We start from the raw sequence: 23655 nt of genomic DNA on the forward strand, positions 1-23655 counted from the left end.
ACACTGAGCAGGGCATGACTGTGTCAGCGCTCTCAAAAACAGCAGGGATTTCTTCGCAGAATGAAAGAGCAGGCTCAGAGCCAAAGGCACATCTAGTCCAGGAAAGGGGAGTGATTTGGAGATATAGGTAAAAGGAGGCGTAATGCAGGTATGTCTAAAATAATGCACAGTGGAAAGTGGATGGAGTTTTTCTCCTTTTCATTACTAGAACTCAGGGGCATCCATACGGAAGTTGGGAGATTCAAGACAGACCAATTTAAGTGCTTCGTCACGCAGCAGAGTTAAACTGTGGAATTTGCTCTCAACCTTCATACCCTCTAACATTTCTCCCAAAAAAATTTTTTTGTTTAGTCGTGTCCGACTCTTCGTGACCCCATGGACCAGAGCACGCCAGGCACTCCTGTCTTCCACTGCTTCCCGCAGTTCGGTCAAACTCATGCTGGTAGCTTCGAGAACACTGTCCCACCATCTCGTCCTCTGTTGTCCCCTTCTCCTTGTGCCCTCAATCTTTCCCAACATTAGGGTCTTTTCCAGGGAGTCTTCTCTTCTCATGAGGTGGCCAAAGTATTGGAGCCTCAGCTTCACGATCTGTCCTTCCAGTGAGCAGTCAGGGCTGATTTCCTTCAGAATGGAGAGGTTGGATCTTCTTGCAGTTCATGGGACTCTCAAGAGTCTCCTCCAGTACCATAATTCAAAAGCTCTCACTTCCATACATCACTAATGGGAAAACCATGGCTTTAACTATATGGACCTTTGTTGGCAAGGTGATGTCTCTGTTTTTTAACATGCTGTCTAGGTTTGTCACTGCTTTTCTCCCAAGGAGCAGTCGTCTTTTAAATTCGTGACTGCTGTCACCATCTGCAGTGATCATGGAGCCCAAGAAAGTAAAATCTCTAACTGCCTCCATTTCTTCCCCTTCTATTTGCCAGGAGGTGATGGGCCCAGTGGCCATGATCTTAGTTTTTTGATGTTGAGCTTCAGACCATTATTTTACGCTCTCCTCTTTCACCCTCATTAAAAGGTTCTTTAATTCCTCCTCACTTTCTGCCAATAAAAACAGGGACATCCTATTCCATGATAATTATATATTTTATTATTTATACCCCACCCATCTGACTGGGTTGCCCCAGCCACTCTAGGCAGCTTCCAACATATATAAAAACATAATAAAACATTAAACATGTTTTTTTTAAAAAAAAAAAAAACTTTCCCTATACTGGGCTGCCTTCAGATGCCTTCTAAAGGTTGTATAGTTTTCTCCTTGGCTTGGGGGTCGCATAATTCCATACCCTCCGATGAAAATAGAAACATCCTACCATACCCTCCATCATTTCTCTAATGAAAATAGGGACCTCATAAGGAAAATCAGGACATTCAGGGATCAAATCAGAAACCGGGAAGGTTTCTGTAAATACGGGACTGTCCCTGGAAAATAGGTACCCTTGGAAGGTCTGAAATTTTGGATGGCTTTAAAAGAGGATTTACACAAATTCACGGCTGCTAAACCTGATACCTTCTCCTGGAGTGTTTTTGCCATGCTAAGGTGTCTCTTTGAACTAGGATACCGTATTTTTCCGTGTATAACACACACCCATGTATAAGACGCCCCCTATTTTGGGCGACTCCAAATTAAGAAAATGGGGGGAAATGCCCAAAGTTGTTGAGCTGTTGGGGAGGGGGAGGGTCGACGAAAACCACTCGCCCAACAGAATAATAATAATAATAATAATAATAATAATAATAATAATAATAATAATTTATTTATACCCTGCCCATCTGGCTGAGTTTCCCCAGCCACTCTGGGCGGCTCCCAATAAAGTGTTGAAAACAATACAGCATTAAATATTAAAAACTTCCCTAAACAGGGCTGCCTTCAGATGTCTTTTAAAGAGAAGATAGATGCTTATTTCCTTCACATCTGAAGGGTGTTCCACAGGGCAGGCGCCACTACAGAGAAGGCCCTCTGCCTGGTTCCCTGTAACCTCACTTCTCGCAATGAGGGAACCGTCAGAAGGCCCTCGGAGCTGGACCTCAGTGTGCCCCATCTCAGGTTGTTAAAAGAGGTTTCTCTACAATATCAAGTCAATATGTTTTTGTGATCGGAGCAAAATGGTACGCTTAGGAAAATAATGAGAACATAATTTATGATTTTTTTAAATTGTGACTTTTTAAAAAAGCGTTGTGGTGGTTTAAATAATGATTTAAAGTTCTCTTGACTTAAAATATCAAAGACCAGCCTCTCTCTCTGAACTGGAAAATCCAGATCTGCATTATCGGCAGATTTGCTGTATCTGAGAAAGAGGCCTTCTTGAACGCTCTGGAAAATACAGGCAATTTCTTCCCAAGGTTAGATTCCAGAAGGCACCTCGAAATAACATGAAATCAAACATAACATTGGAGCGGGGGGAGGAGATGGCATTCTTTGCAAAGGCAATGAGCACCTGTTTGTCTTGGAAGGACACTTGTTTAAACCAAAATGCCTGTTTAGAAGATGATGAGCTCCAAACCCTGGCTGAGCAGAGAACCGTCAGCAGCAACACGCCCTTGAGCCCTGTTAAGGGAGATTTGCTCCAGGGAAGGAGTGCAGAGCGCCATAGCTCTCCACCTATTCTGGCCCCTGGTGGGATCCGGGTACTTGTTTGCTCTGGTAAGAAGTTACTTGTACGCATGAACAAACTTTTAAACGTCTCCAAAGAGGCCTTTTTACTGCATTGTCACGGGCAACAGACAGTTGAGTAGCAGGGAGCCCCGAGTCCCCTTGCGCATGAGGAATCGACTGCATGCCCCTTTGCCTCCGTGCTATTTGACTTTAAGCAGTGGCTTCCCACAAGGCATTGCTGCAGCGAAGAGGCAAAACTGCACCGGTGCTGCAGCGCGACTCCTGCACCCTTCCAGTGGCATTCTGGCGGGCTGCGATTCTGCTGGGACACAATGCAAAACATCTTTGGGTTGGTCGCACACCACACTTCAGCTTCAAGTAGCAGAATGTTAACAACCGCATCGCCTTTTTCGAGGACTTAAAATGACACAATGGTTTCACAAAATCTTTGGTCAACTTGACCAGTAAGGCTGTTTTTCAATACCCTTTCTTTCAAAAGCATTAAATTGCTTTATTTGAAGAAGATTGCCAGGGGTGTGGGTGGGTGTAGCCAGGAAAGAAAGAGAGACAAGAAGCGTCAGGAAACAGATGTGTGTTTTTTATTCTACACTTCATGTTTATTTAAGAAAAGCATTACCTTGAGCAGGAAACTTTTGGAATACGGATGGCTAAGATGTTTTATTTATTTATTTTAAATTTTTTTAGGAAAACCCCTTGAATGTGGATCGAGACCGGTCCATTATGTAAGCATGACCAAATGTGTCAATTTCAATTTCTCTCGTTTTTCTGATATTAACTTTGGTCTCACCAGGGTGCAATTTTTATAAATCCTGCACAAAAATGTGAATGCATTTTTCTGCATGCCTCTCTCTATGTAATCATTTCCCCCCCAATTTGCAAATAATTCCCCCTATCGCAATGCATTTCTGTGTGTGTCATTTTTTTTCAAATATAGACATCGCCGTGTCCGCTTTCCCCCATAAATGCATTTCTGAACATTTTTCGGTTGTGGAGAACTCCGTCAGAAAATTCAGCGAGTGCAAATCTTGAAGGACGGCTGTGTTTCAGTTCGCAAGTTGGTTCTGGAAATGTGATGAGCTGTAAACTTGGACCAATTTACTCCACCACCTCCCTTTGCCTGTCAGGATGAGCCCCACCCCCTCCCCCACCCCAACCGAAGAAAGCATAGCCGACAAGCAAGAAGTACACCAACATTGGGCTGAAACATACTTGGTTCCGCTCCCATTTGCTGTAACATGTTCTGGAGGCTAAATTCCTAAGTTCTAGAACGCCAAACCACCTGGGTTCTTCATAGCATCTCCACTCTTGCTCAAAGAGCTAACTTTTGTTGAGGCCTGTTGGATGCAAGGGAGAGATCCAGAATCTCTGGGCTAAGAAAATGAAAAGTCACAGGGTAGGTGGGGTGAGGTGGTTAGGCTTATACAGCCACAAGCATCCTGGCAAGTAGCTGCTTTATCTACATTAGCCTCAAGACTTCCACTAGCATTTCTCAAAATGATTGCAGGCCCATTAATGACACTGTTGTCATGATCTTCGAGCAAAAGCTTATGAACCAGGTACCTTGACACTCTGGTCTGATGCTGGCGATGTCACCCAGTCTCTGTCCACCTGTCTCAGTGCTGTGGGGGCACTGACTGGCAGTGGGTCTGCAGGGTTTAAGAGGGGGTCATTCCCAGTCCTACCTGGAGATGCCTGGGACTCAACCAAGAACATTCCGCCTGCCAAGGAGGTGCTCTGCCACTTAGTTAGCACTGCAAAGAAGAAGGGTTAGGAAAACAAAGGGCAGCCTACTTAGCCAAGCGAGTTGCCATTTTTAAAGAGAGCCGGTAACGACGACTTCAACCTGAGTATGGCTTAGTGAGTAATCAAAAATTCACTTTGCAAAGAAGACTGTAAACAGAGCAGGTTATTAGCACAGAGTGCATCTTTAGTTAGAAGAATTTAGTTGATTAAAATTAACAATCATACAGCGTTTTCCTTTAAAAGTTTCCCAAAGTTATTACAAGAGAGAAGTGGTCTTTCATGATCTTCTGTCTATAAAAGGCTTCGGAGTCTTTCCATTCATCACGAGGGAGACATAATCGTAAAAGAGGGAGGGGGAAAGGCAACTGTAGTGTTTTCCTTATAAATGACATCTTACGTTCATATGCCACTCAAAGTTTATGCCACAGGAGCGCTTCAGCTTTCGTTTCAAACTCTTCGTCCAAAAGCAAAAGGTTTATCAGTATTCCCTTTTAAATTCTCTTTATGGAAACCAAGAGCTAATATATATATATGTATGTATAAAATATATAAATAAGAGGGCATTAAATCATAAAGTTACTGTAACTTAATTTTTTAGCTAGACCTGATAAAGTCTACCGAAGCTACAGACTGTTAAATAAGAACCACATTATAAAAATTAGCAAGACAGAAACCGAGTGCCAATCTTGCCAACTCAAATCCAAAATGGTACTAGTCTTTTAAAAAAAAGTGCAAAAAAAGTATATAAGGATAACTACGTATTAGCAGAGTTCATCCCAAATTAGTTCCCAAACTTGCCCCAATGAAGTTGAATTCAATGTTGCCTCCTCCCTCCCCCCCCTCTCTTCATTTTTAACCTGCATTGCAAGTCAATTTTTAAAAGAAAGGATAACTACGCACATTAATGTCCAAATGAACTCACTATCGGACAAGCACAGAGCGAAACACTCCTGAACACAAGCGCAGCATGCCAGCCACTCAGACAGAAGTCCTTGACGAGTCCTTGAAAGGGTACAAACTCAACACTGCATTAAAAAAAACAGCACACCTGTAGGATTTCACAACCAAATGAGAGCTTGCTTCTGTCCCGCTTTCAACAAGCTTGCCTTTTCCGCCAGCTCCAACCCGACCCCACCCGACCCCAGCCCACAGGTACAGTTTGCGCTACCATGTTTTAGTGTACAAGCAGGGGAGAGAAATATAATTCCTGGACACCCCACATCCCTCTCTTTTCTCCTAAGATGTATAAGGACTATGGGTGAACCAACAGTCTAGAACAGTATATAGTTATGTGCAAATATGTCCACTAGCGCCTTTGAGACTCCAATCTATTCTTTACAAGGATGGGGCTCTGGCAGACGCGGGTTGCAGCTGCTTCACAGTCCGGCACATGGTCTACTAAAAATGGCAGGTACTTCTTATAATATTGAAGTGATTAACAAAAAAAGGGGGGGAGGGGAAACGGGAGAGAAGAAAATCTAATTTTCATGGTGCAAGTGTGGACCTTTTATGCGATGCTCCCGCAAGCTGAAAGTAAGAAGTACCATCTGCGGGAGAAGGCTAGGCTGAGATTAAACAGTGAGTAGGGAGAGAAATCTGCAACGAATGCAACTGTAAACCACAAGCCTAGTAGCCCCTGCACCTCCAAAGTCTCTTGTACACACACAGTTCAGCCCGAACCGGCCTCAGAAAATTCCACTCAGTTCTGCAAAACCTCTTGCCAAGTTAGGTTCCACCACCTTGGCCTTTATAGGAGGAAAGGATTGGTAGCGTTAGCAGGCTGGGAGGCCGAGGACGGGAGCCCGGTACTGTGAAGAGGCTGAGCCACTGCGCCCACAAGCCCCACGTTCATCCCATGGCCCATTCGGGTAAGAGATGCCACGGTGCCCATGACTGGCATGGGTGCCATCGCCACCGGTGCCACGGAAGGCAGAGGTACAGGCTCCATGCCCGCCACTGGCAGACTGCTGAAGGACGGGCTGCTTCCCATGATGGGGCTCGACCGCAACTGATTGAGAGTGAGGGGCTGAGGCTGATTCACTTGGAAGGGGTTGATTAGCGATGGAGCTGGAGCAGCGGCAGCAGGGGCAGCGGCGGCAGCGGCCGTTCCTAGGGGGAAAACAAGGGGTGGGGGCAAGAGAGGCACGTGAGCCTGTTAAGTATATCTGGTTTGAAAGGGAGTCGTCCACACAAATACAAGACAAGATTCCACACCGTTCCAAACTTCCCCCGAAAGATGATACATTGCCCAGGCTCCCCCAAAACCCGAGGCAGAAGAGTGTGATGCCCTCTGCTCTGGGGTGACATCTCTTTAGAGGGCAACAGGGTTACACACCTGAGCAATGAACGTTGCCAGAAAAACTGTTTGGAAAGAAAATGCTATTGCCCCACTGCCCATAGCTTCCTAGCACAACCAAGAGACGATTCTGCAGAGTTTACCAAGGCGTTGTGACGTCTTGCTTTCCAAATGCACTCACCCTCCTTGGTAAGGTTTGAGAACCTGAGAGTTATCCCAAACTTTTGTCTAAGTTAACAACTGCAACACATTCCTATAACATCCCCTTTCATTTCCTATCTCTCTCTCTCTCTCTCTCTCTCTCTCTCTCTATCTATCTATCTATCTATCAATCTATCTATCTATTTATGCTCGCCACCCTTCCATTCCAATCCCAGTGCAGTTTAAAACCTCACATAGAAGGCTATCAATAAGCAAAATTTGAAACCAATAAAAGCGCATTTAGATGCATGCAGTTTAGAATACAATCATAAACTCCATTAGTTCTGTAAACCAGGTATCATTAACTCCCTGCCCCCTGCAAGGCCTGGGTGAATAACCATGTTTTCATGAGGCACCAAAAGGTAAGCAAGATTGGCACCTGCCTTATTTTGGAGGGAGATAGCTCCACAAACTGAGCATGACAGAGAAGGTTGTCCCCCCACCAGATGCATTTCTGAAGGCTGTGGCACAACCAAGAGGGAAAGGAGAATGTTAGCCGCTTTGAGACTCCTTAAAGGGAGTGAAAGGCGGGATATCAAATCCAAACTCTTCTTCTTCTTCCTCCCAAGGTATCAGGAGCTGGTGTGGTTTATATGGGCAAAGGCATCCAGGTCCCCAGGTTGTTCAGGGCTTTATAAGTCAACACAACACAGCCTTATACTCGGCCCAGTAACAAACTGCTGCCAGTGCTGCTCTTCAAAGGAAATTCTGCGCCAGCCTTTGCCAACCTGGCACCCTCCAGATGTTTTGGAGTACAGCTGCCATCGGTCCCACTGGTGAAGACTGCTGTATACTGATTTCTCCTCTCCACTTTTGTAGATGGACAGCCTTGACAAGCAGAGTCAACATCCAAAAACAGCACAGGCACTCCATAGACAAAATGCAGTGGGTTACTTTCAGGGCGTGCCTCGGAGCTTGTGCGTGCCTTGTCAGATATATTAGCATTTTGTTTTCAACAAGAGACAGCCTTGGAAACTCCCCCTAAGTTCCAAAAGCAGCTCAGCATGAAGCATGAAAACAGAAGCCTGAAGCGATCGTGGATGCACAGAACCTGCTGCACGGATTCTTTGGACCAGGCCCATATTTAACATATGTCATGAACGTGTAACTTCAGCAAGTCATATCCAGGGAGGGAGGGAGAAGCTGGAAAATGGCAAAGAAGAACTTTCCCAGGATAGGACATTTGGGCCGACTGCCAAGCTACAAATTCCTTGTACACAGTTTGGTTTTTTTTGTCAGACCTTCGTGACCCTGGTAATAGCTTCTTCGTGAGCGCCGATAACAAGAGGGGCAGGGCATTAGCTACTAAAATTTGGCTGTCTTCCTCTGAGGGTGTTCTCAAACTACTGAGAACTAAAATACCCAGAACAAGTCACTGAAGCTCAAAAAAAGGTTGCTTGAACTGTGTTTTGTGGTTGCTTAGTTCCAACTGTTTCTCCACATGTGCCCCTTGGGCTTAGGGGCTACAGCACTCCCCTTACAAAACCCTTCCATCCCCTGGGCACAGATGCAACAGATTTGGCCCACCTTGGCCCCAAATCATGAACTTGCTCGCAAAATGCATGAAGGCAAAGCCACCCATCGAACTTGATAAGCAGCCGCTTTAAAGGTGGAAGAAAAATAGAGGCTGTTCCATCCTACAGAACTGTCCTGCTACTGAGAATGGTAAGGGAAACAGCTTGGTGGGGAAAATTACTATGTATGCTACCTTGAGCTCCTTAGAAGAATGGCGAGATACACCATAATACATAGATATATGCACTCGGTGATTAAATTGTTACATACAGGATTAACTATACCAGTGGCAATTTAAGCTAAGGCCTCAACTTCTGTTTGCCATGCGTAAAATGGCAACATTAGCAGCCTGCCTTGCAGGGCCCCTGTGAAGACACACGGGAGCAGCACTGGGTGGGGAGGGGGGGAAGAGCAGCACATGTAAACTACCAAGGCTTGGGATTATTCACAAGGGATGGACACCTCCCTGCTTCAGAACTGCCTTCAGTAGGTGGGGTGTTGAGCTGGGTGAACCCTTGAGTCTGGCCAAGCATGCCAACTTCTGTTTTTAACGACTGTTGTCCCCACCCCACCCAGCTCCATCTGAACAGCAAATTTGCTCTCAAGACCAAGATGTACCTGGAGCCAAGAACGGGTTCAGTGAAGGGGCTGGCTTGGGAGGCTTCGATACCAAGGAATCCAGGTTCACCAGAGCGGCGTTGGGGCCCAAGAAAGACTCGGGAGTTTTCCGAGCCGCGCTCTGTTTACTCGAGGCTGAGTTGGCAGGCTGAGAGTCAAAGAGGTCAGGGCTGGTCGTGCCACTGTTCTGGGCTGACAAAGTGGAACCTGAATCGCCAGAAAAGAAAATGTGAATTTTTGAAAAAGGGAGGGGGGAAAGATGTTTCCTTCATGTCAGAATACATGCTTCTGTATTTGTAATGTATTTCGTTTGTCCCTGTTTTTACTGCCATGCTAAAGGACTGCAGTCCTAAGCCAATGTGCTTAGAACTCAATGGGGTTGCTTCCAAGTAAATGCATTTAAGGCTGAGACATACACCTAACATGGGGAATGGGGACGTTATATAGCTTTCTACCACTAGAGAGCCTCAAATCTTGGCGTGTGTGTGTGCTTGCTTTCCTTCCCCCAAAATCACTTCAATTAATGGGACCGTTAAAAGGTGTTGCATCTAAAGCAGGTCAGGCACGAGTCCTTCCCATTCTGGAGAATAAGGACTCTAGAATCGCAATTACAGGGTAAGATAATAGAAAGTTTCTACAAACTGACCTTGGTATCCTTCTTTAGAGTGCTGTTGGATACAGACACGGATTAATTGTCTCTATGGAGAAGACATTCAGAAGCATGAGATTTTTTGACTCCCCTCTATTCTATTGCCATTACAAAACTGTGCATTCAGCCATGCCCCATGATCAAAGGGCTTGACTATTTAAAAGAGAGAGAGAGACAGACAGACAGCTTGACCTGCCTTTAGCCAGATCACACAAACCGCTTAAATCAAAATACATAGCTATAAAATATGCAGGATGAGGTCAGATGTGGGTCTTTTCCTTCTACATAGATTTCCACAACACAGAGAACCCAAAGGTGATGGACTAGGCAGGTGTCACGTGGTTCAACAAGAGAGCAGGTGCTCTGTTCAATTCCTCTTCAGGCAGGAGATCGGAAAGGGCTCTCTCTCTTTGCCCAAAGTGCTGGAGTGCTGCTGCCTTTCAGAATAGGCAATACTAGGCTATAGGGCTGGATGACATCATCTTTTCAACATCATGATGTATCACCAGCTAAACATCGTGATAGGCTGATACATCGCTGTGTTGAAAAGGAAGGTGCATCATTTGGCCATGGTCCCACGAGGCATCAGGGTGAAACTGCCTCAGCTCCTGCCGCCACCAGCACCTGGCGCAGGGCGGAATGAGGCAGTCGGAGAAGGAAGGTAAGGAGCAGGGTGGCAGGCGAGCCCCACCCACGATAAACCGCAGGATGAAGGTGCCATTGCCCTCTGGCCTTCAAACCAGTCCTGGGCAATGTATTGATACATCGCCCAGGCCTACTGGGCCAAATGGATAAATACACCTGTAAGGCAGCATCCTCTGTTCTGCCACACCATGAACAAGTTCCTTTTCGGCTCTGTGGGGGAAATGGAACCCACCGAACACAAGAAAATCAAATTCCAACTGAATTGCTGTCTCTCAATTGCTGCAAAACGTGCAGTGCAACAGGAGAGCCAAGCAGCTTTCCAAACGCTTTGGAGCAAAGTGCACTGGGAATTCCAGAGCAACCACAACTGAAACCAGCGGGGGAGCCTTGCACAACAATGGTCTTGGTCGACTCTGGTCTGTTTCAGTGGTGCCCGCAGAGGAGTCATTCCCAGCGGATCATGTGCTCTCAAAATCAGAATTTCCACTCAAACCAAATTTCTACAGCATCCTCTACCCCATTAGCCCTCGGCTGAATTTACTGCAACTGTGACATTTTTAATGTCTCCAGGCTTTGGGCTGACAGCCTGAAAGGTACATCTTGATTAAAAATTATCGAAGGACGAAGTTCTAAATAAAGATCAGAAAATATGCTTTAAAAAATATGCAGTTTCCCCTCCAGAATACTGGCCTTTTTATCTTCCATTTATGGTAAGTCTAGACACACTTGGAGGGTGGGTGAGTGTGCAGAAAGAGGACTGGTGCAACTGGAAATTCCAAAGCTCTATCACGCTCAGGCACCTTTATCACACATTCGTTTGGCATTCATTTCACACATACCTTGCTTTTTAGATGTCCGAAGGTTGTCAAATTCAGAAAAGTCATCTTTAATTGCCCCATTTAAGTTGCTGAAGAGGTCAAAAGATTTACTACCTGCAGGGCAGAACAACAAGGGTTAGTGGGATTCAGTTAGGCCACAGCAATCTGTAAGGCAAGAAGAAGAAGAAGAGAAGAAGAGTTTGGATTTGATATCCCGCCTTTCACTCCCCTTCAGGAGTCTCAAAGCGGCTAACAATCTCCTTTCCCTTCCTCCCCCACAACAAACACTCTGTGAGGTGAGTGGAGCTGAGAGACTTCAAAGAAGTGTGACTGGCCCAAGGTCACCCAGCAGCTGCATGTGGAGGAGCGGAGATGCGAACCCAGTTCACCAGATTACAAGACTACCGCTCTTAACCACCACACCACACTGGCTCTCGAGATGAAGCTGCTTCCACTTCTGTCCCAGCAGAGGCCAAACTGTCCCTATCAGAACTGGGAATATTACCTCTCTGGGACAAGCCTTTTCCAAGCTGGTGCCCTCTAGATATTTTAAACTACAACTCCCAGCAGCCCCCACCAGCATAGTCAATAGAGAGGGATGATGGGAGAAGCTGTCCAACAACATCTGGAGGGCACCAGTTTGCGAGTGGCCACTTTAGGATTAGCAGAGCAAGTGATTCCACTCCCTTTGGTTTAAGAGAGATTGGAGGGCTTGTTTATTTGATTTCATTCCCATTCTGCCCTACCTCTGTGAAGCTCCAGGTGGCTCACAGGGCTCAGGCTGCTTATTTTCAGCAGTACACCTGCCATTATGGCCTTCAGGCCACTCTCTGGTCTGAGCAGAAACAAGTCAATCCACTTCACAGGGCACATGTGTGACCAAGCGTGGCCCAGGAGTGACCAAAACAGGTGAGGGGAGAGGGACCAGCACTGCAGAGCTGACAAGGTGCTCCAGCAAAGCTCAAAATGCAAAGGAAATCAAACTCTGGCTGGCCCCTTGGGATAACTCAGTCAAGGGAGAGGGAGTGGTCTGTGGCCCACAGGTTGGGAACCACTGACCTAGAAAATTCACCTAAACAAAAGTGAAACAAAACCACCCACCACTTCCCAAGACAGACCATAATATTTCTAAATGGTGCATTCGCAAAAGTGTTAAGATTCTGTGCCAGTGCCAACCATCCTCCCAGGTGCAAGAACCACCAGCAGGCATGTGTTTTGCTGTGAGCTCCACTAAGGGAGGAACAGAAAGGTGAGTCGCAAACACGCTGCTTACCAGAAGCAGAAAGAGGCTTGTTTGCTGGCACTGCTCCCCAGGGATCAACAGCGGCTTTTGTTGCCACAGAGGGTGGCTGAGAGGGACCCCAGGGGTCTACATTCTTTGGAACAGGCTGGGCAGCAGAGGGCACTGCTGGGGCTCCCCAGGGGTCGACGGAGGCTGCTGGTTTGGCACCTGACGGCAAAGAAAACATAATCCCAAGTAATACATTAACAGGCATATATACTTGAGAACAGGCACTACCTGTGAGATAGGCTAGGCTGAGAGTAACTTAGCCCAAAGACACTCAATGAACAGATAGCTAAATTAGATATTTGAACCTGGCTTGTCTGTTCCTGGGCCGACACACTAACCACGGCGTGGCTCTCTCGCAGTTGCCAAATCCTTTCCCATTCTGGACTTACCCAGCATCATCTGTCAAGCACAGGATCAGGCCTGTGTGCATCCCCCATGCCATGCATGCCAGCAAAATGACAGGGAAGGTAGAACTGTTTTAGACAAACTCCGGTAGGATGACCAACACTTCCTAACCTGCCCCAACGCAAAATGTTCTTTGCCCTCAAGTATGGCTATGCTTAAAATAAATTCCACTGAAAGACAGCCACTGTGTGAACATAAAGAATTCTTAAAATGCAAATTCTAACACAAGATTCATGGAATCATAGAATTGTAAAGTTGGAAGGGAACCAAGGGTCTCTTAGTCCAACCCCCTGCAATGCAGGAATCAGTTTGGTTTAGCAGCAATGAGCTTTGGTGCAGAAGGAAGCAATTGGTGCTGTGAGGTAAGAAGAAAAGGATGTCCCCCAATAATGTTATTATTTCTTATACTTCATTCTTATGTTCTTATTCCAGGGAGTTCAAGGCAGACACATAGCCATATCCTCACAAAGTGGGGAGGGAATATAAGAGAGAGATCATGGCTGGCCCTAGATCACTCTTAGGGCACCCTGGTCTAAGAGCATCCAGGAACAGGCAACCTGGTGCCCTCCAGATGTTGCTGGACGACCAACTTCCATCAGCCCTAGTCAGCACAGCCAATGGCCAGGAATGGTGGGAGCTGTAGTCTGCCAGGACACGAAAGTTCCTCACCCCTGTTCCACACCTGCTGGCTCCAAGCAGTAACCAAATTGCCTTTTTTTTCCATTTTGTGGCCAAAGTTTGTGAGTTTTAAACCCCATTCTGGCTAGCTGCTGTTCTTGCTGCTGAAAGGAGCTCAAGCTCATCAACAGGTGGCAGATTTTTCTTCCAATTTTAATTGTTTCAACAACAACAAAAACCCAGGAAGCCGCTGAAGTGCTTTGCAGAGAACACAACTAATCTTGTCCCACTGCTCCCATTTCCTCCTCCTCCTCCTGCTGCATTTTTATCAATGATGCCATCCAAGAAATGCTAATTGCCAGGGCCTGCCATAAATGGAGGCTTCCAGCACAGTCGCTCTTTCATGAGACAGATAACAAAAGCAGGGCAGGCAAAGAGAAACAAGAGGGAAAGAGGGAGGCATCTAGGAGGATACGCTTCTCCTCTGAGAAGCCCCTTATCCCCCCTTGAAAGGCCACAGTCCAGTGGTAAGCAAGACTTAAAAACCTCTGTTCTGCTCTGAGTCACCCTTCTGTGCTGGCATTCAGATACATAAATCTAATTTCTGCAAAACCACTCCTGGGGGAAAAAAGTAGCTGGCAAATTCCAACAAGGGGCTCTTATCGCAGGCGTTAATGAATGCTGAAAGCCAGAGAGGGGGGGAAACGCCACAGCTGCAGCTAGAAGCGACAAGTTTTTGTTTGTACCTTAATACACAGAATTGATTTAGTTTTCCTGTGTCAAGAATAGAAGTTAACAAGAGAAGCTTTACAGCCCCAGGACCCAGGCCTTAGTTTGGCTTCCCTAATATGCTGTTTGATTAACAGCAACAAAAAAGGGCAACCTGACCCAGGGACTAGACAATTAAAAATGTGGTGCAACACAGGATGAAGAGAAATAGCGTCTCATATTGTGTAGGTTACATTATGAGACATACAACATTCCAGCGAAAGCCCAGAACCGTGTTTGGCTGAGTAAAAGGGGTGATAGCAGCCAAGGAAATTCTGCATTCCATTCCTGTACAAGGTGCATAATCTGGACCAGACGGCTCTTTGCAGCACCAGTTCCTGCCCTATTTTACAAGTGAGATAAGCAAGGTAAGCATTGCAAAAGACCTCTGCAATACATGGCAAACAAGCAGAAGGGCAGCCGCAAAATGCAAGAGGAGTGTAGTAGGTATCTAAGAAGCCAATTAGTGTTTTCCGCTGGGGCAGACTCGCTGGACTGTGTCCTGGTTCTGGAAGCATCTAGTGCACATGCGCGCCAAACCATACTTATGCTGAAGCAATCTACCTACAAACGCCAACAGAATCCTGGCAAGTTCAAAGGCTTAACTTGGGATTCTGGAACAGGGAAGGGACCACACAAAGGCTTCATGGAAAACCTGGGACTGATGAACCTGTCCTAGAGCAGAGCCAGGTGATTCTACGTGTTAGCTCAGCTGGTTAGAGTGTAGTGCTAATAATGCCAAGGTCAAGGGTTCAATCCTCTTATGGGCCACCTGCATATTCCTGCATTGCAGGGGGTTGGACTAGATGACCCTCGGGTCCCTTCCAACTCTACAATTCCATGATTCTATTATCCTTTGCTAGAGAATTGAAGGCATCCCCCTTAAGAGTCCAGCCTGCTGGAACAACTCTTGATATACAAAAGCAGGCCATCTTTGCAAGAGTGGCACTGTCTTTTCATTGCTTTAGTCTAGTCCCATGGTCAACTGCAGATCAGGAAAGCAAACAATGCATCTCAGTACAAGGGATTTAAAGTCTTTTGTTTTCAACTTGTAAGATGAAGCTGTGCGTTAAGATATACAGTAGAGAATGATTTGTCGTTAATTCAAAGGGATCTGTTAAGAGCAGTGTTGCAGATTTCAGTCTCAACAGTGCCAGGAATTTTCCACACTAACACATTTTGGCCTGGCTAGCAGAGATCCTTGGGTAAAACACTGAGGGACAATGCCAAGGGTTCCTTTACTGTATTTAATGACATGGGATTTACAAGAGAACCAAACTCTGGCTGTTCTGCTATTCCCGTTTGGTAGTAACTGGTGCTGACAGCAGCCACTAAGGGAATATTACTTCCCAGATAACAAGTGTTTGGTAAACGAACTCTGCACACCCCCAGGTGCCTTTGCAACAACTGCTCCACTTGGTTCAGGATTTGCTAGGCTTAGGAGGTGTTGCTTTTGTTTTGTTAACCATTTCGCAAAAATAAAAATAAAAATCCAGCATTGCCTTGCACAATGACTTGTCAGAATTGCCCCATAGTTGAGGCAGCTGTCCAGAGAACTAAAATGATAGCAGCACCCAACCAACTTCTGTTTTAGGGAAGGGTTTGTACATCAGTGTCAGAGATCTGTTTTGCATGCAAAGGATCCTGGGTACAATCCCTGGCATCTTCAGGTATAACTGGGGGGAAACCCTGAGTGAAACCCTAGAGAGCTGCAGCCAGTCACTTCTGACATTGCTGAACCAGAGAGACCCATAGTCTAGCTTGGTGTAAAGCAACTTCCTATGTTCCTTTCATTGACGCATCTATTGCTGACACCAGCAGATAAAACAGGACGCCGAACAACCACAAAACCACTAGATTTTCCTATTGACTAAGCAAAAGTCCCTCCCTTCCTCAGGACATTTTCATAGATAACTGGCTTCCTTACCTATTCTTTTGCCCTAAAAGCACTTCACATTCTGTGCTCTATGAACCTGAGCTGATTTCTTGGTACCTATGCAACCAGATCACATAAGGACCTGCTCCAGCCAAACTGTCCCCACCCCTACTTCCCCCAAAGGGCCAAGAGACACCACCTGTCCCTTCAGGAACAGGTGCCCAAAATAGCTTTTCCGGTATTGGAAAATGATCTCTAATGAGTTGAAAAATATGTTTGAAATAACTTTCCCAAAAAGACCAGAGTCCTTTTTCTTGGGAATAATCCAGACTAAAATCCCTAAGTGTCAACAAAATTTATGTATGCAACAATGTCGGCCAGAGTTTTGTTAGCTCAAAAATGAAAAGTGAGGGAGGTCCCAGGCAAAGAGGACTGGCAACTTAAGATGGTATTAACATAGAGAATAAGAGAGCAAGAGGAACATATATTCAAAGAAGAGTGGAAAATATTTATATGGAAAATAACTGTACACAGCTGAAAACGCTGGCAGCATTAAGATAAAATCAACAATGTAATTAATGTTCAAGTGATGTTAAAGTGGAGAACTGACTAATATGGTTACAGCAAAATATGCAGGAATGAAGGACTAATAAAACGAATCAAGGAAATAGAAGGAGGGAAGTCGTTTGATATTTAACAGTACGTAAAATGTTTATTTTAAGATGTAAAATTGAAAACTTAATAAAAATTATTTTTAAAAACCAAACAAAACAGAATACGTTTTCCTGGTAGTACATTCTGGCCCAAAGAAGGTGGTTGGCCAATGGAGTAAATAGGCCTTTCGTCTGATCCAGCAGGGCTCTTGTGTTCTTTTTTTAAAAGCAGCCGTTAATGTTGCTTTAATAGATTTCTCCAGTTTGATCATTTCAGAGCTGAGCGATATGCATTTAATTTGGAATAAAACCTAAACTACACATGGGATCACTTCACATTTAAGGTTGAGCAGGGAAGAGGAAATGCATTTGAATGCTCCCCGATGTAAAGAACTTCCCGTCTGTTGAAAGTTAGCGCACATCTGGGAAACGGATTCTGAATTAGCCTTTTTTCATTAATCTGCCATGTTTCTACACACATCGTTTTATATATTTATCCTGCACCTCCAGTGCGAATTAGGAAGGCTGTGTCACATGAAGAGGAACACACACACACTCAGAAAAGTGAACCTTTCCAGGTGCTAGAAAGCTCTACACTTCCTTAACAGTGCCAGGCTCACATAAATGCCCACCTGGCACCAGTGGCATGAGTCCCAGTCTCTAGAAAAAAATTAGGACAGGACTTATTCTTCTGCATGGACATTTCACTTTCTCCAGCAGCTGAGGAACAATGTCTGGATAATCCACAACAGTTCAATAAAGCACCATATATTTTATGCACTCTCCCCCACCCACCCAAAATTAAAAGGCCATTGAAATGCTAAAACCCTTTTACCAAAGGGTTAAAAATTGAAAGACATTAAAAACTACATTTTACTGCATAAGCACTGGTTGCGAGAAAGGAAAAAGCCACACAAACAACTTAATTGCTTAAATACTACCCCAAATAAATACATCCTTTCGCATGACGGACAGTATTAAAAACAAACTAATTCACTGCTGTAGCCCTGCTAATTATAGCAACTTGGCTTGGAGTTCTGTCACTGCTTAATATAGTGGCTTCATCAGTAACACAGCATAGTTACCAGTGAGATTCCAAGCCCCCTTTCCAAGGAAGACAAGTCGTCTCTGCCATAAGCAGAGCAGTTCTGTATCAGCAAGCACCAGAATCAAGTTTTAAGAAACAAAGAGAGACCTTCAAACCAGAGGCCAGCAGCACACTGTTCAGTCAACTGAGCATTCCATTACACCTATCCACTCTCATATTAACTGCTTTTTGGAAACCAGCAAAAACTCCACCCCAATCTCTATGACACAGGCAAATATGCTCAGGTCGGTCTAGGGAAATCACAGATCATATTCCCCCCCCTCCTAATATTGCAGCAATCAACAGGGCAAAATCAGGAGGCGAAGCAGAACAAAGGCACAATGTGAGACCATAAAAGGAGGAAACAGCCACCACAAACTGTCTCGTGCATGACAGCCAGCACCGAAAAACTGTGATAGCAGGGGATTGCACAGGGATGACAGTGGCAGAAAGCAGGTGGCACTGAGAGGAATAATAATAATTTATTATTTGTACCCCACCCATCTGAGTCCAAAAGGATATTGAGCCCTCTCCTCCCACCCCAGTCTTTGGAATTCTGTCTCCAGGGGAGCTTGCCTGGTGCTTATTCTATTTTTCTTTTCTGTGCCTGGTTTCTCCATTTTTTGCTGCTTTTATCCATTTTCTGATGTTTTAGCATTTGGGACATAATTCATCTTTTTTTACCCTGACAACTGCACAAGCAATATTCATAACTAACCAAACAAAGGGGAAGGCAATAGCAGACTGTCACAGTCTACCACGGAATAAGCTATATACAAAAGGAAAATGGGGGGGGGGGTCACTAACCTAGAGAGAAAATTTAAACTCAAAGTGGCCTTGGAGGGAAGTAATTTATCCAGGAGAGTCACAACAAGGGTCAACAGATCATCACTGCAGCATCCGTCGATTGCCATGTTCTTACCAAATGACTGCCAGGGGTCTGAGGTGGAACTGCTAACTGTAGAGGGGGCCCATGGGTCAGCTTGGCTTGCTGCAGGTGGTGGCCCCCACGGCTCTCCTTTCTGAGGAGCTGGCACTGAAGAGGGCAGGGCATCCATCAGGTCCAGCAGAGTTCCGTGCTGCAGATGAAGAGGTTTATTTTTAGCAGGGGCACAACATCTCCAGTAGACACATAACTCATTTAGAGAGAGAGGGACAGAGAGATTGCAAGGAAAGAAAATGCCTCATCTTGCTCTTTCACATGCCCTTAGCTGCTTATTTGGGCTTTTATCCCAGCACCGGGGGCGGGGAATTACAACCATGCACTCTTTCACATGCTTACACAACTGGAGAGCACCCCATCCATTCCTAAGTGCATAGCCAGTGCATCCGAACCTTCCCTGTGATGGCTAGGAATATTTTCACTGACCCAAGGCCTACCTCCTTCTTTTTGGGAATTTTCACTGTATCTCTGCGACTTTCCTCCAAAGCCATCTGCAATCTCAGATCATCGCCACGCCGAAGGCGCTCCTCCTGGAAAAAGAGGTCCCAGTGGGGAGGGGAGAAGATGAGAGTGGGAGTCATATAACAGTCATCCATTGTTACTTCATTCATGCCAGGTTTAAAAACAACGGGTCCTCTACGGGTGGAAGCCAAAGCTACACAAATCTTTTTAAAAGACAGCCTAATATAATTTAATTAACATTAGACACTGCCACCATGAGTTCTGTGATGAAAGGAAGACAGGATAGCAATGTAAGAAGATTTAAAAAAAACCAAACAACAGACTATTCAAGAAGAAAAAAGAAAGCTCTAATGTCGGAGGTATGCCTCTGGATAGCATTTGCTGGTATTCGCAAGTGGGGGATCACAAATCAGGAACAGTGCTGTTGCTTGCGGGCTTCCCATGGGCATCTGGTTGGCCACTGTGACAACAGGATGGAGGATGGACTAGATAGACCTTTGCCCTGATCCATCAGCCAAGCTGTTCTTATGTACTTATAGTTGTATGAGTCACTTAGTTTTAGCCAGCCAAAGTTAAGCAGCAGAGTACTAGTCCAGCTAGAGGACAAAACAAGCTGGACACTAAGAACTTAGGTCATTTCTACACCTAAGAACAGGCAGTAAAACCAAAACTAACTCAGTCAAACCTTCCCTTGGCAGTGAAGACCAAAAAATCAAGAGAAAAGAGGTGAGCAAAAAGATTTATTTAGAGAGGGCATTGTAGCGTAGGGGCTACCATTAAGAAAGTCCCCCCCCCCCTTTCATTTCCCATGCTTGGTTCACCACCATCCTTCATTCACTGACAGAGCCTCTACCAACAAGCTAAGCACACTAAAGCTCAAATATCTAGTTAGGTAAATGCAGGAGCTATAAGAATCACAGAATCATAGAATTGTACAGATGGAAGGCGTCCCATAGGTCACTGAGTCCAACCCCTCATCCTGGAGGCCCCACATAACAACCGACATTTGCGCCCGTCTGCCTGGGACATGATAGCCAGTGTGGTTGCGGTGCTCCTGCTAGCTGAGGTAACGCTGGGTGGGGCTCGCAGCCCACACTGGCCCAGAAGCTCCCGTGCATTAACAGGCAGTCGCTGCTGGAGCAGCCTGTGCCCTGGAGGATGGGGTGGGTGCTGCTGACAGCTGCACCACTCGGGAGTGGTGGGGTAGAGGGTGGCCCATTCTTCTCTCTGTACCCGGCTAGGTTCTCTGCCTTCCAGCCCTTCCTCCCTCAGGAAGGACAGGCTGCCCATGAAGCCTAGGCATGCACCCAGCATCCCATTTCTACGGTAGATGGGGGGGCCACGTATTGGAGCCTCACCTGGGCATGTCCACCTGGGCCCTGAAAGCGCCTTTCTAGTAACAGCCCCCAACTGTGGAATCCCCACTCGTGCCCACTCCTTGTGGCACCAGGGACAGAACTTCCAATTTCCCAAAGCCTTTTAAATAAAGCTGTGATTTCAATACTGTTTAGCTCTGTTCGTTTTTATCCCCCTGCTCTCTGTTTTGAATTGGCCATGCTGTGCTTTTTTTTTTTTTTATCAATACATAAATACCAAAATGATCCAACTCCTCTTTCAAAACTTGTACCTTCCACTGACAAGCATTTACTTTCTTTTGAGGCTACGCACTTCGCCACCATCGGAGAGTTCCTGTTTTCAGTGCTCAAACTGGAAAACTGACTTGAGCGAGCACACCGTCCTGCAGTTCTAACACTCTGCTTCTCTACTAGATGGACTACTGTCGTTTCCGAAAGGAGAGTTCGCACATTTGGCGGCAGCTGTTGCTTCATAATACTGAACACATGCTGAATAACTGCTGCTGTCAGTTATCATGGATCACTGAAGCCAGGAGGCAACTTTTCTTGGCAAATTTCTCAAATTACTTTGAGCTGCTTGATAAGGAAAGGGACCATCAATCCCTACATGCTGCCTCCTCTCCACCACCTGGTATGGAATTCTTAATGTAGGCCAATAAGTATACACTAACACTTACAAAACTACAAGAGAAACTAACCTGTTCTGCAACTTCTCTGCTCATTGCCAGGGCCAGCTGCAGCTGCAGCTCTTCCTCCCCGCTCGTCTGAGGCCGCGCCTGCTCCAACTCTGAAGACACTCGAGGTGATGTAGCTATTTGGAGAAAACAAAAGGCACAATCCCAACTCGATTTTAGCAAATATGTTTCAGCAAATTCCTATTAGTCATCCTGAGAACCAACTGTTCCAGATTATACACAGCTGGGCCACAGGTTTATGATATTTTTGCCCCACCTTTTGACCATAAGGTTCCCAAATCAAAACATTAAGCACAACCATTGTAAAAGTCCAAATCGTGTAAGAAGCCATTTACATCTAGCAAGATCAGTAAGGTACTCTGAACTGCCTGGGGGGGGGGGGGGAGTAACCCTGGCATCTAAACCACCAACACTTATTGCCACTCATCTCAGGGGGTGGGCAGGGGGTGGAGCAATGAAGACACACACACACACACACACACACACACACACACACACACACACACAAGCTCTTCCTTAAAGAGCTCCTTCAAGATCTGCCTCTAATAACATGTTTTTCATGGAATCATAGAATTGTAGTAGAGTTCGAAGGGACCATGAGGGCCTGCTCTCAAAAGTTACAAGCCCAGAGAAAATACTGCAAGTTCCACAAGCCGATGTTTTCCATTTGACATAACTGAACGTACACAGCTGGGGAGATGCTGATGAGGAAGGAATCTACAAGACAGTGCAGCAATTTCAACATATAATACTATGGTGGCTGCAGGCACTACGTTCCCACCAGCCTAAGTTTTTAAGAGCTAGTAAAGGTAAAGGGACCCCTGATCATTAGGTCCAGTCGTGGCCGACTCTGGGGCTGCAGCGCTCATCTCGCTTTATTGGCCGAGGAAGCCAGTGTACAGCTTCCAGGTCATGTGGCCAGAATGACTAAGCCGCTTCTGGTAAACCAGAGCAGCACACGGAAACACCATTTCCCTTCCCGCCAGAGCGGTACCTATTTATCTACTTGCACTTTGATGTGCTTTCGAACTGCTAGGTGGGCAGGAGCAGGGACCGATCAACGGGAGCTCACCCGGTCGCGGGGATTCGAACTGCCAACCTTCTGATCAGCAAGTCCTAGGCTCTGTGGTTTAACCCACAGCACCACCCACGTTTAAGAGCTACTGCCCCTCTAATTCACTGCATAAGTGTGGAGGTGGATATTTTTCCATCTAGTTAAAGCTTCTGGGGAGTCGTTGGCGATCAGAGTCACCAGCCTCTGGAGTTACTTTTGGAATGTGAAATTTGCTGTGTTGCCTTTGCTCATTATCTTTTAGGGAGGAGAGCAGAATAAATCAGCCAAGACAGAGGCCTTTCCCCCTCTTGCCTCTTCTGGCGCTCTGCTACCTAGCGACAGTGAGGAGAAGCCACCGTGAGGATGATCATGCTCTTTCTTGGCTCAGGACATGGGGCTACTGCTGAGAGGAGGGTATCTCTGTTGCAAGTGGGAGAGCTGCCTGAAGGTCCCTATGAGAATTATGCCTTCTCCTTTGGGGCTAGAGTCAAAATCCGAGCAAGTGGGGAGCTCTCGTCTAGGACAAATATGGGGCTTCTGGCTGGATATTTTGGTTTGCATGTATATTGTGAACTGAACCATTCCATTGTGAGGGGAAGGCAGGTTATTTATTACATTTATATCCCACTTTTCCTCCAAGGAGCTCGAGTAGAATACCTCCAAGGAAGGAGAGTCCACCACCTCTCATGGGAGCCTGTTTGTTCCACTGCCAAACAGCTCTTACTGTCAGAAAGTTTAGTAGGAATCTCCTTTCTTGAAACTTGAATCCACTGGTTTGGATCCTATCCTCCGGAGAAGGAGAAAACAAGCTTGCTCCATCCTCCATGTGATAGCCCTTCAGATATTTGAAGGTGGCTATCATATCTCCTTTCAGTCTCCTCTTTACTAGGCTAAACATACCCAACTCCCTCAACTGTCCCTCATCAGCCTTGGTTTCCAGACCCTTTATCATCTTGGTTGCCCTACTCTTCACACATTCCAGCTTGTCAATATCCTTCTTAAATTGTGATGTCCAGAAGTGGACACAGTACTCCAGGTGTGGTCTCACCAAACCCAACCAGTGGCTACTGTCACAGGCCAGGGGCTGCTTCCCCTGTCTTTCCCTTACAGGAGGAGGAGGCCGAGTCACCAGCCACTGAAGCTATGCAGTGCTCAGCTCCACGATTGGCCTCCTCTTCCCCCTCCTGCCGCTCCCATTAACCTCAGCAAGTATGGGCAATGATCTGGGACAATGGGAGTTGTAGTTGACCTAGAAGGCACCAGTGCCATTTTGGATCCCTCAAGCTGGACAGCAATTTCCAATATACCAGCATGCAAGCTATGCCAAAGCACTATCTTCCATG

The 23655-nt window shown here is 46.0% G+C and overlaps 1 protein-coding gene across 5 annotated transcripts in view; it reads right to left on the reverse strand.

Annotated features, from left to right (window-relative positions):
- Positions 1–4522: 4522 nt before the first annotated feature.
- The window catches only part of EPN2 (epsin 2), a 39645-nt gene continuing 20512 nt past the window's right edge, over positions 4523–23655 (reverse strand). For 3 of the 5 annotated variants that reach the window (XM_077918654.1, XM_028706762.2, XM_028706761.2), the window contains exons 3-9: positions 21262–21374; positions 19184–19276; positions 18726–18882; positions 12379–12555; positions 11127–11219; positions 8994–9200; positions 4523–6472 (exon numbers count right to left, since the gene is read on the reverse strand). In XM_077918654.1, the coding sequence (XP_077774780.1) occupies positions 6111–6472; positions 8994–9200; positions 11127–11219; positions 12379–12555; positions 18726–18882; positions 19184–19276; positions 21262–21374 (1202 nt within the window). In that variant the 3' untranslated portion in view covers positions 4523–6110. The remainder of the gene's footprint in view (positions 6473–8993; positions 9201–11126; positions 11220–12378; positions 12556–18725; positions 18883–19183; positions 19277–21261; positions 21375–23655) is intronic. The other 2 variants (XM_077918655.1, XM_077918656.1) reach the window with 2 other exon arrangements.

Source organism: Podarcis muralis, chromosome 14 (assembly GCF_964188315.1).
Source record: "Podarcis muralis chromosome 14, rPodMur119.hap1.1, whole genome shotgun sequence".
Taxonomy (NCBI): domain Eukaryota; kingdom Metazoa; phylum Chordata; class Lepidosauria; order Squamata; family Lacertidae; genus Podarcis; species Podarcis muralis.